Here is a 13,373-nt window from a genome sequence, read left to right as displayed (position 1 = left end):
TTGGGCTCAGCCATCCAGTCAGTTTTTTACCCAGCAAAGCGTACGCCCATCCAAGCCATGAACAGCCAGTTTCTTCAGGAGAATCACAGAATCGTTGGGGTTGGAAGGGACCTTTGGAGATCATCTAGTCCAACCTTCTTGCCCTTTTTGAAGACTGCAGTAACATGGGCTTTTCTCCAGTCCTCAGGCACCTCTGCTGTTCTCCATGACCTTTCAAAGATGATGGAGAATGCTGTGGGAAACGGTGTCAAAGGCCTTTCCCTCATCCACTAAGCAGGTCTCCTTGTCATAGAAGGAGATCAGGTTAGTCAAGGAGGACCTGCCTTTCATCACCTGGTGCTGCATTCAAGATGATCTGCTCCATAACCTTCCTAGGCAACCAAAGTTAGGCTGACGGGCCTGTAAGCATGTGGTCATAGACTGAAAGCCATTGTAATCATGCTGCTCCAAGGACTTACTGTGTTTGCATACACCATGGAGTAAAAGCATCAAGATCTAAAGATAACCAGCAATGGCAGTGCACGACAGAAAGAGTAGATCTGGAACAAGGGACAAACTTGGTAAATTTATAGGCTGTTTAAAGTGAGAGGACTATTGCCAAGAATGTTGAGCGGTTGCTTGTTAGGAGGAGTTTTGTAAAATATCAGTTTCAACTGAGCTGAAAATTAATGGATTGTCTGTTTCTTGCCCAAGGAACCCCCAAAAGAGGACCTGACCGTGTCTGAAAAGTTTCAGCTTGTTCTAGACGTGGCTCAGAAGGCGCAGGTACTGTGCTGCTTTTGGACCTCTCCGACTGCTTCCTTAGAAACAAGGAGGTTCATAGTCCAGGTGGTCAAAGGACACTGTTATGCAGCGTGTGAAAACAAACACTGGAAGCAATGCTTTTCTTGCATGGGGGTCTTTACCTGCAAGCAATAGAGATCTTAGTAAGATTCATTGAGCTTCTGAAATGGGACACTGCTTCAGAGAACTGAGTGAGGTTCTCTGAGCAGAGCTCAGAGTGAGGTCTGGAGGCGGGAACAGAAGCAGTTTCTGACAGTTTTTCCGCTAATATGTGCATATGAGCTTCTGATAATGTAGATCAGGTGGCAAATCTTAACAGTGCACTGGAGTGTGGATCCATATCCCAAATCTACTAGCTGCAAAACTGGTGTAGGAGACCCTATTCCTTCAAGATTTAGCTGAAGGCTACTGTCTGCTTAGCTATGTTAATTCAACAGTCTGTAGAGCATCTCTGAAGTAGCATGTTTTAAACACCCCTCCCACACATGTCCTGAAATCTGCTACGTGTGTGGAAGAAGGTGAAGGAAGATTTTTCTCCCAACTCCATCAGTTTGATGAGCTACACTGGCAGCTGAGTGACTCTGTCATCCAGTTGAACTGCAGCCTTGTGCCATGTCTAATGATGTGCTGCTGCTGAAAGTAGCTTACCTTTCTCTTGCCAAGTGGATACGCTGTGGCAGTGCATGTGTTTATATGAACACCTTTGGAAATCTATTGGGAAGATGAAATTTGCAGGTGCTCTGACATGAAGGATCAGTCAGAGAAGATAGCTGAATAGCCCCCTCAGTCCTGAGCAGGGGTCAGTTTGCATCAACAGGTGCTGGAATTACATGGAATCTAGTAACTCCACGGGTGTATTATAAAAACCTGGTAGTGGTGTGTTTCCAAAAAAGCTAACAGTCCAACATTTGATGAACTCAGTAACCGCTCCCTGAAGTTTCAGTTCTCGAAATGTGTGAAGAAACTTCCCATTTTGTTACCTACTGACAGAAGCTCTTAACTCTTAGATTGACAGCTTAATTTAAAATATTTACAGTCATGTAAACACTTTCCATGTGACAGTGAGGTCAAATAGCTTTTTCTAACAATCAATCATGACTTACAGAGCAAGGTGTTAAATGAGATGGAAGTCACCGAGTACTGCTATTCTGTTCTCTATTTAGTCAGTTGTGAAGTATATAAATGGCCCAAAATAAGTTAAATCACTTCTGGGAATTGCTTATTACCAACAGAGTAAGATAACACTGTTGGTTTCTATTATGTGGACAAAAAACCAGAATAATGCAGGACTTGGTTTTAATTCTCTTGCTTCTTATGCAGAACCTTTTTGGCAAGATGGCAGACATACTGGAAAAAATTAAAAAGTAAGTTATCTGACATGAGTCTTTTTTTCCTCTTAAAACAAGACTTGACCAATATCTGGAACACTCGTAATAAAATTTTGTTTCTTTTTTGTTTTCAGCTTGTTCATGTGGGTCCAGCCAGAAATAACACAGAAGCTTTACATTACTCTATGGGCAGCTTTTATTGCATCCTGCTTTTTGCCCTACAGGATTATTGGACTTGCAATGGGTAAATGCAATAAATAATTGAACTGTTACAGTCTAGACTTAATGTTTTGAAACTTAATGTGATCTTTAGAGAGAGAATTTTAGAGTTTAAGAAAGAAAACCCTGCATTATTTATTAATGCAGTGTTTTGAAGTATTTTCATTGTGCTTGGCATCATTTGTTGTGTGCATTTTGAAAACCATCTCTGGATACATAGTATAATAGAAAAAGACTGGATAATGCATTCACTCCTTGAAGAGGAGAAGTTTGTGATGACCTGTTAGAGCTCTTCAGACTGTCAGCTATAAGGCTTCCGGGAGGTCCGATATTTTGGGTTTTTTTCACTCATACATCCTTGCAAATGAGATATGTTGGACCACATAAAAGGCATGAAGATGATAGGGTTGGAACAAAATAGAAGAGTTAATGGGACTACTTGTAAAACTTGGAGGATAGGCTGGACAAAATGAACAGATTACTGTGGGTGAAGTTACAGATTCTTAAAGTCTCAACTGGAAATTGGGAAAAGAGAGTTCTCACTACAGCGTGAGAACATCTTTTTTCTAAGATGTGAAGCCACATCCTGTGAACCAAGAATTCTCTCTTTTTTTAATCAAAATAATGATATAATCAAATGAGTATTACTTTTAGTGGCAGTGAACTTCAAATTGCGTTCACTTTAACATGAACATAGGTTTGCTTGACATGGCAATTGAATTAGATGTGTGAAGGATTATTTTTTTTACTCTGACCCTTAGAAGGAGATCTGAATTGCATTCAGTAAAGTTTTGAGAGAGTATTTCAAGCCCTTTTTAATCTGGTAGAATGCAAGGAAATAGCTTGTATAAGATAAGAGGACATGCTGGACTGGAAGATAGTTTAATGTAGTACATGAGAGCCCTCTGTTGCCATTGAAATCCTTGCAAGGAGCTGCAGAGTTGAATGCTCTGACATGTTTTCTGTTTTGGAAGTATATCATGTTTTCAGAATGCTTCTGGTAATAAGGAACGTATGTTTGAATTATTTTAATGTTCTTCTGCATAATAAGATGCTACATAAATGGTTTAAAAGAACTGGGGATGGGGAGGAAGGAATCTGAGCGGGGGGAGGAAAAGAAAAATAATTTCCTGTCTTTGAAAGAAGAATGAAAATATTAAAACCAAGAGAATGATTTAGAACTATGACTGAAGGTACAGAATTTGGTTTCATTCATGAATTTGTTAAAACATGATCAAAATAATGATGTTCTTAATGCCCATTCAACATGCATAGTGAAGTGACCTTTTTTCCAGGACTCTATGCTGGAATCAAGTTTTTCCTTATTGATTTTATCTTCAAACGATGCCCTAGACTAAGAGCTAAGTATGATACTCCTTATATCATCTGGACAAGTCTCCTGACAGATCCTCAGCTCAAAGAAAGATCTAATGCTACAGTGTCAAGACGGGTAAGGGTAATAAATCTTTTTGTCCCTCTGTTCCCAACACCTGAAAAATCAAATCCCTTTCTCCCTTTCCCTTTTCCCCAGTGACTAGCGCACATTAAAGGGAAGGTTAATTAAATCCTAACAGTCAATATTAGTTCTATTTTTTATTATTTTGAAGATCCACAGAGTTTTTATATAGATTCTGTTTCTTGTATGAAAGGAATCTGTTATCAAAATGTGTATTTAAATATATATACTGGAAATCATATGAAGCTGAACACACAAAAATGACACCATCCATATTCATACCAACTTCTCTGTCATACATTCTGTGTGATTTTATTGTCAAAATTTAGGTTTTTTGTGTTCCCCTTTTTTGTTCTCAGACATGTTTTTCAGTGGAAATTCAGATACTTATGTAGACTGACAAACAGTTAGTTAAAAAAAATAAATAAAAAAAGGCTTGACTATAATATGCAGCGTACTAATGGGATCAGCATTAACAGAGGTGATAAAGCAGTTCACAGATTTAAGCATTATGTCTTACGGTTATTTGTATTAGGTGACCTTTTAGCATAGTGCTGATAAACGACTTCACGATGTTGGCACTCCAACAGTAAATTTTTCTTTTGTTAAAATCTCGTAGTTAAATCTTTAAGCGTTGTGTTTTGTGCATCTTTGCAAATTGTTTCGGGGCCTGACATGATAACTGAAAAGCAAGTCATGCTTTTCCGTATCCCTGAATTTGTCAATGTTTATTAGTTTAAAAATAAAAATAGTTGCCATAAAGCTTCAGTCTAATCCCATTTTAGCATTTGTTTAGTGCCTCTTATCACAGTATCTAATTGCATTTATGGAGCATCTGAATACTGTCATAAGCTCCCTGACTAAAATGTGCAGCACTTAGCAATGATTCAGCCTGGGTACACAACTGGAGAGCAAAAGGGATAAACACCTGAACCCTCGGTTATTAACCTATGAAGAAGAGAAAATACGGGGTTCTGGGGGCGATGGAGCAGTTAGTGGTAAAATAACTGCAGCGTAATCTGAGTATTTCAGAAGGAGGTAGAAGAGAAGGACAGTCTCTGACAGAAAGTGAGTCTTTTGCTGGTGTTTTGCAAGGGACGAGAGAGGCGAATAAGTGCTTGGACAGAGCTGTCCACAGCCAGTGTTTCTCTTGCTTGCAGAAAAGAGGTTTAAAAGTTTCTGTGCCTTTAGACTTTACAGGTTATCTTGCACATACTGTGGCAGTTGTGGCAGCTTTTTGCTGGGTCTCCTAATCTGCCCCGGAGGTGGAAAGGCTCTGAATTGCTGAACTTGAATCCATAAACTTAGAGAGTAATTATCCCTTCTGGTTTTTCTTTATGGCTTAAGTTTTGACAAGTGACCAGGATTTTTAGTGCTGCTGTGTCTGAGTTGATGGGCTTGTCTTGTCTGCCTGTAAAGGATGTGCAGAACTGCATTATCTGCTTCCAAATGTCTTTGAAAACATTAACTTGGTCTTAATAATTTTAGACAAACTTTCTTACCCCTTGGAAGATTTCTGGGAACATTGTAGTATAAAAAATAGATTTTTGTACAAAAAGGTGAAAACCAAATAGGTTTTTCATTTTTTTTCATAGAAAAGGCAGAGCCCAAAAGCATGTAGTGCCAGCATATGTGCATTTGCTTTGGCTTCTTATCATTAAACAGCATACAAGACACCATCAACCTAGACACAATGTAATATTCATTGCCTGTACCACCACTCTGACCCGATGTCCTTAGAGAACAATCCTGACAACAATATCTGATGGGTAAAGTTTGTATGTCAAAAGCTGATGACAGATGAAGTGAAAAGGAATACCTCTAGGTATTCCTATCTCCAGGTTGTTGGTGACGTTTTTAGACAGTTGTGACTCTTTCAGCATTACAAATTGAATCACTTCCAGTTAGATTTAAAACTTATCAAAATTGGATGCGATGCTTTTCTTTTAGTAATCGACCATAGGTTGTCTCAAGCCTGGATGGTTATAGATAAATTAGCTGCTTCTTTTAAGGGTAGAGTAAACATTTCCTTGTGTTAAGAGGGACTAGAAGTGAGGGCAGAACTTTCTCACATCTTCACCCACCAGATGGGATATGGTACTGAAGTTTAAATGCCTTTTTTAAATCTCTTTATGTAACAGGTAGGAAGGTAGCAGTGTAGCAGAGAGCAGGAATAATCCTCATTCCAACGCAAAAAGTATTAGACCTCTTGCCCTGACGTTTTTTTATGTTTTGGGCCATGGGGCTTCACCTAGTTACGTGCATATGGAGCCAAATAACTTGTCCAAGAAAACCTTCAAAAAATTCATCTGATCTTTACTTGCACACAAATTGTTGGAGAAGCTATTATTTTCCTTGGTTCCAGGGGCTCGGTCATTGCTCAGGGCACTGCAGAAGGGCAGTAACTGAAGCAATAGAACACTTATCAACCGTTTGCTTTCCATGTCAACTTTCTTTATTCTTTTCCCCCGAGGCATCGTTGTATTACAGTTACCCTAAAAGCTGGATGGTAAATACCCTCTGCTGTGCCTGTTTTGTCAGTCTGGTCTCTAGTCAGCAATTGCAGTGTGCATTTTTTTTCATTTGCTTCGGATTTCTTTTGTTAGCACTAAACCCTGCGAAGTGTCGAGTGCTGCCAACTTACGTGCCAAAAAAAGTAGTGGAGGCTGGTTGGCCTCCGACAATATCAAGCCTTTACAGAAGGGCATAGTCCTGAGCTTGCATGTTGTCAGTTTGCCAGTTGTTTAACTGCATGTGTATGGTAGGGCTAAGAACGGAGGTGTTAATGCTTCGATGACAAAAGCCAGCCTTTGGAATTGTGTGGTGCCCCACCAAGATGAAAAAGCAAATGCAGGCAAACTTTCCGAAAGAAACTGCCTGCCGTCCTTCCATAAGTAAGGCTTGTTTGCTAGGGCAGTCTCCAGTGGTTCAGGAGCTCTGTTTAAAAGTAGATTTTACTCAAGTACTTTGGTTCCGAGAACTCCATGCTACCTTTCCCCCCCCCGCCAAGGGTGCTGACAACCGTTCTGATTTTGTTTCACGTGTCAACACTCCCAAAATTCAGTGCAACTTCAAAGCAAAGGAAAGATCAATGGCTCCAACACAACCCGAATAAATTGAACTGGTGTGCTCTAACCGCTGATAACTTCTTTTTTTTTTAATTGCCTTCATTGTGTGTAGTTAGTAAGATCTTGCAGTGTCACTCAGTTCATGTTTTATTCTATGTATTATACTGTTAAATAGACTTCACTTTTTTTTCTTTTGTCACTGTCACATTTGTGTTGTTTGTTTCTTTTCCTGCTAGCTGTCAGGGCATGAAAAGGTATGGATCCTAGTGTGGAAAACTTCCTTTCAATTTCAGCATTCTTATTCATAATGAGCTTATGCAGTTCTGTGTGGTTTTTTCTTTGTTTGCTCTTTTTTCTTTCTAAAATTATTGTGTGCGATAATACTTTGTGCTTGGTCTGTCTCTTGAAGACAAGCCAAGTACTGATAATATATTAACTGTTAGTAGTCCTACTGGTATGACAATTGGAGCTGTGTGCAGTGACTTCGCTGTATCTAATCAGATATACCCTTTACTGTAGAAAAATAGTATTTTAAGACAGGTGCATTTAGCACCATGTGCTTTCAACCCTGCAAAGGGTGTCCATCAAAGGGCAGCACTTTGGAAGTTTATGTTCAGATAGCACATTACAGTTTTGTTCTATAGCAATAGTATAGTACAATAGTCCAAAGTTAACTTTATTGAAGTAGTTAATGACAATGATTGCATTACAGATATTTTTTTATTTTTTTTTTTTTTTTTTAGGAAGAGTAGTTAGCTGTGTTATTTTTAGGAGCGCAGCTTAAATGTTGTTGTTCAAATTTTGGAATCGTGTTTATTTTTCTGCAGCTCCAAACAGCAGCATCCAGAAGTTATGTGGGCTCAAGTGCCCCAACTGGAATAAGCAAAGATGAAGAGACAAGTCGTTTTCATACCACCAAGAGGGGGAATTTCCATGAAGTTTTTAACCTGTCGGAAAATGAGCGTCCTTTGGCAGGTATTATGCAACAGGAAGGCTACGTTAGTGGAGTATTTTCTAATAAGCCAAGGATAGTTTAAAGTTGAATTCCCTTTCTGGGAAACGCACAGGTATAAGCTTTTGATTAAAAGACTTGCTTTAAATAGGATGGATGGAGACAGTCTCTTTCATTCCACTTCCTTGCAGTTCTTTGAAAGAATGCGCAGCCTGGTGTGCGTTTTGTGGTAATGCAAATGGCATAGTCAAGTTAAAGGGAATAATTGTGTGGATGGTTTTTGTTTTGGATTTTTTTAAAACCAATGTTAAAACAGATGTTATGATGTCTAGAAACACCTTATTTAGGTGTTTCTTTGTAAATGCTTCTAGTTTTAGGTATCTAAAGTTTAATTTTCAGTGTTTTCTGCTGTTTTATAAGGAAACTCTTGGGGGTAATGCTTGTCTATCTACTTCTTGAAGTAAGATTTCTTGTTATGACTTTTTCAGTGTGTGAAAATGGCTGGCGCTGTTGCTTAATTAACAGAGATAGGAAGATGCCTACAGACTACATCAGAAATGGAGTTCTTTATGTCACAGAAAAGTGAGTTACTGCTTTCCACTCATTTCTTAGGAGGGAAATGCAACAGACGTTAAAAAACAGGAATCTAAAAGTAATCCTTTAACAATGTTTTGGAACAAAAATGCCTTTTCATTGTGCTTTAAACCTCAAGAAAGCACCATAGGAGAGGGAGAGGTGAATCTGCGACGTGGTAACACATAGCAAATGTTATTTTGCCTTGGAAAGGCTTGCATAGGAATGGAGAGTAACTCTGTGTAGTCAGTTGTTAGTAGCTGCAGTTCTTGATCTGGATCACATATTAACTATGTATATACTAAAAAAGAAACGTAAAAGCTAAGTGTACTTTGAGAGTTGTGATCAATGGTTATCTGGCAAATATTCTTAGTTTCTTGTTTTAAAGCAAATTTAAGGTATACCTTCCTTGAAACAATGTGCAACAAAAAGAAAATAGAAAATCAGGTCTTTGTTTCAGAACTAGTACTTGATTTTTATTTTTTTTAATCCTTACCCCCAACCTCCCAGGGCTGAATAACTATCATCACTACTGTTTAGGTCTTGCACTGAAATTCCTTTGGAGTGTAATGAATGGAAGTAAAGCTCATCTGTATGCAATGTCACCTAGTGATGGAGAGCGCTCTCCAGTGTTTAGAAATCTGAGCTTTTGTCCGCATCACAATAACAGGAAACTAACGCAGTGTTTTTCATTAATCTTCTTTTAGGATGGTAAAAGATTTATAAGCCTCTTGAGATTTGGTGTTTCAACTGTTTAAGGATATACGTGCTTCATGTGTCATTAAAATGCTTGTCAGGTTTAACCATTCAGTGCAGTAATATAAATACAAGATTTTTGTGTGTGTGTGTGCATACTGTATGCTCTGGGCTTTCAGACACGTTAGCCAGTTGCTAGAATTTACAAATGTTTGTTCTAAATTAGAAGGCATAGCTGAATTGCATGTTGTGCACCTCTTTTTTTTTTGTTTTGTTTGTTTGTTTGGTTTTTTTGTTGTTGTTGTTAAGCTGATTTTAACTGAGATTTCAAACTTCAGAAGTGACGGGAGGGGTATTGAGAGCTTTGTTTTAGAATACTGTATCAAAATGACCATTTTCTTTCCTTGTCTTCAGTTACTTGTGCTTTGAAAGCTCCAAATCTGGCTCATCTAAAAGAAATAAAGTTATAAAGCTAACGGATATAACAGATATTCAGAAGGTATGTCTGTTTTGTGTTGCAAATAGAGGAGAAAGCTGGTTTTCTGTTCAGCTAGTCATGTTTTGTTTTTCTGTTTAGGTTATCTTAAAAAAGCATACCATTGATAATTTTTATAAGTAAAATATAATTCTTTGATCAAGAGTATTTCCCAGAACTGCTTGGTTGAGCCAGTTGGACTCACTACAAGCAAAGTTGCTATGAGCATGAAGACAAAGTAGTTTACTAAACACTTACACTCCTGAATTATTGTAAAATTAAAGTTGTGTTGTTTCTTAACTCCCACGTTGAATAGAGCTGTGTAGGCTTTAAGAAGATTTATTGGTAGCAGGAATTGTGTAATATTAACTTCAGTTTGGGTGTTGATATCAGTAGATGCACCATCTTAAAAGTAGGTACCTCAGAGGGAGGAAGGGTTATTGTCAGTGGAGAAAAGTAAATCATTAGAGTAGCTAGACTGAATTGGGTTGGAGTTTCATCCAGTTGGGATCTCATCACTAATAGAGGCAAGAAGTGCATGGTTGGAAGCATGGCAAGTACGATGTCATCCTTCCTCTGGTTGAGTTTTATCAGCCTGCAGTCACCAATGGCTTTATTGGTGCTTTGCATCACTCTATATGGCATTTAATGTCACTTTATTACTCTCTCTGAACTTGTCCCACTCTTAAATACAGACACCCCTGCTTTCTACTACATCCTGAGGAACTGAGTGCCACAGATTAAATCATGCTGGGCAAAGAAACACCTCAGCCCCAGTGTCTACTGCTTAAGTATTTCCAGATTTTCAAATTAATTCCTTCTATTTATATCACATGTCTGTAAAGCAGACAACTTATGCTCAACTTGAACATTCCTGTTGGAATTAATAATTCATATTGATGAATTTTAAACACCATACTTGAAGTAATGCTGGCTCGTTGTTTAGTATGTCTTTACTGTCATAAAGGTCCATTTGCATCTGTGTAGTTTTTTTAATGAAGATGAGACAGGGATCATGCAGCCAAGCATAAAAATGTACTGTGCCTGGTTTTATTTGGAGATGGGAAACACAGGTCAGACTCAGAGTCTCTTCCTCCTTGGGGATGTTCCCCAGTTCAACCAACTGTATTCCTTCTTATCCTTCTGGACTTTCTTTCAAAAAAAGAAACAACCAACCTATACATACCGTCTTTGTCTATTTAATTTTGAAAAAGAAGCTTTTTCTGGTCTGCTTGCTGCTCCTTTAAACAGTGGATGAATGTTACTTCTAGGGAAACCTCTAGGTGATACTCACAGGCACACTCGCACGTACAGGTAGGGCTGGGGTGTGCTACCTGCCCGCACCATCCCATCCAGCTGCCGGTGTGGTCCCTGGCATCGCGGCTGGGCCAGCTCCCACACATGTAGCGGTGACAGAGTGCTCAGTTTGGGGCCAGGGCTGGTTCTGGGAGGCAGGCTGGGTGCTGCCGTGGTGCGTGGGAGGAAGAGGAGAGGCAGGTTCTCGCTTTGTGGATGATGCTGTACCCATTAACTCCCAGGTCCGAGAACACCATCTGGCCTCTTCTCATTTTTAATAGAGATCTGTTAGTTGTAGCTGGGAGGACATACCAGTGACGAGCTGTGTAACCTCCTCAGCACCTTTTGCAGTTGTTCAGTACCAAAGATACCTTTCATTTGTGTTTTTTTTTTTTCTTTTTAGTATAAAGTGCTCTCTGTTCTCCCGGGATCAGGGATGGGTATTGCTGTATCGACACCATCTACACAAAAAGTAAGTAGCTGACTGTGTCTGTAGTGCTATGTTTGACTTCATGCCCTTTTCCTCCTTCTCTGGCTGGCACCAGCATAAAGGCTTTTTTTTTCCTTATGCCAGTGTTTAGCTCTTTCTTTTTTTTAAATTCCCTTCTCTATTATTCAGTATATTTGTCTTCAGAATTTTAATGAATTAAACATTGAGCTTGTTCTACTGCATCTGGACTATTTTACTGTAAAACTGCAGAAATATTTTCTCCATCCTTTCTGCTCCATTATTTCATGAATTCCATTGACCGTTCCCCAGCATCCTTCATCAGGAGCATGGAGGCTGTGCAGTCTGAAGCAAAAAGTTGATGGATAGAGAGTATCTGTGGGTGAGGAGGCTTTGGGGTGGAAGGGCCTGACCCTCAGATGAAATTTTCCTGTTCCAGTCTTCTGATGCTGAAGATTTAAGCTTCTCTAAGCCTCAAATAGAAGCTTTTCTTAACATATGACTGAACCTTATTTTAAACTAGTCACTTACTTATAACTTTTTGCCAAGTCATGAGACTGTTGTACCAGGTTTCCTGCTCGCTGTATGATATTGAGAGGTACTTCTGAATTACGAGGTTGAAAATGTTGATCTATCTAAATAGATATTCTATGAGCCAAAACAAAGAGGCACTGATAAGGATTTTTAGAAATCTTTAATGAAGGCAGAGGTCAGTCAGGAAAAAGTCATGCACCGAACAGATGGAGAGGAAAGTGCCTTACAGTGTTCTCTGTTGCTCATAGTCTGTACAGGTGCATTTTATGCCATGGTTGGTTTAGGAAGAAGATGAAGAAGTGAAAAATATTAGAAACTCAGCCATATATCCAAGGATTTAGTAGAGAAAAGGATTCTTGTGTCATTATTAACGCACTTTGAGTACAGTTCATCTCCTGTTCCTATTGACTTGGCCAACTATACCTAGGGGAAGATTTTTCTTTTCTGGACTGACATGATGTGTTTTTTTTCTGTCATTTAGCCTTTGGTGTTTGGTGCCATGGTACACAGAGATGAAGCTTTTGAGACAATTTTCAACCAGTATGTGAAAATAACCTCTGCATCATCAAGCAGTGAGAGCTAGTATCTTGTCTTAGAAGATCTAAAGGAAACTTTCTTATTTTACAACTTGGTAGTGAAAAAAATGAACATCCTCATCTGTTTCGCAATAATTTTTCTTGTCTGGTGGTTTATATTCTATCTGTTACATAAATCAAGTGTATTTTATATATGCCTTCATGTTTGTTTTTAAGGTTTTTGTAAGAAAAAAAACAAAAAACAAAATGAAACAAAACAGTGAAAGTGCTATCATCACTATTAGCCTTGCACATTAAGCACTTTTAATGTTTATTTACTGACATTAAAAGTTGGGAAGATACTTGGAGAACTGTCTAAATAATGAAGTGAAACATGTTGATCCCTTTAACTCCACTGATATTACTAGGGATGCATTTGTCCCTTTATTTTAAGTTTTTTTTCTCCAAGATGTGAGAATGAGAATGATGACTGCAGCAGCCTGAAGTCTCTTTCTTCGGCTCAGAGTTTTTAATTGGGGTCTTTATTAAAACTAATAGCAACACCAAGGAAGTATTAGCATCTTAGTATTTCCAGATTTATAGCTGCATTTAAAATAACTCCTTCTTGCTAATTCTTGCATTGAAGAAGGATATTTTACCATTTTGGTTAGGTTCAATTTTTCCTGCATACAGATGTTTAAATTACTTGAATTGGAGGAAAAAGTTTGTAACTATATCTTCCTTTCCTAATTAACTAAAGTAAGAGGAAGGAAGGCAGGCAGATACTTTTTATAAAAGAGGGCACCAAAATGTTGTTCCTAAAATGTTAGGCATCATATATTTGTATTTCTGTAGATACTTTCATAGAAGGGCTCAACTATTGTACATGTTGTATGTACAAGTTGTTTGTATGTTAATGCATTAAAGACTTGCAGGCTTTTTGTGTTGGGGGAGGTGGGAATAATTAAACTGAGAAATTACTTTTTTTTTAATTTGGCTTTTCTCTTGGGTTACCTTGTAATAAAATAAC

General features: G+C 38.4%; 1 protein-coding gene across 1 annotated transcript; it reads left to right on the top strand.

Annotated features, from left to right (window-relative positions):
* Positions 1-669: 669 nt before the first annotated feature.
* Positions 670-12,607, top strand: LOC104165827 (GRAM domain-containing protein 4-like; the record flags this gene model as incomplete). The annotated part of the gene is made up of 9 exons (XM_009705580.1): positions 670-765; positions 2,104-2,147; positions 2,246-2,355; positions 3,626-3,780; positions 7,682-7,829; positions 8,295-8,388; positions 9,490-9,574; positions 11,250-11,318; positions 12,310-12,607. Coding segments are annotated over 9 exons (903 nt in total), but the record flags the coding sequence as incomplete, so codon positions are not given.
* Between the last annotated feature and the right edge of the window lie 766 nt (positions 12,608-13,373).

This window comes from Cariama cristata, unplaced genomic scaffold (assembly GCF_000690535.1).
Source record: "Cariama cristata isolate BGI_N322 unplaced genomic scaffold, ASM69053v1 scaffold6148, whole genome shotgun sequence".
Lineage (NCBI taxonomy): Eukaryota > Metazoa > Chordata > Aves > Cariamiformes > Cariamidae > Cariama > Cariama cristata.
The sequence above is the reverse complement of the archived record's forward strand: the minus strand, read 5'-3'. Positions and strand labels throughout refer to the sequence as shown.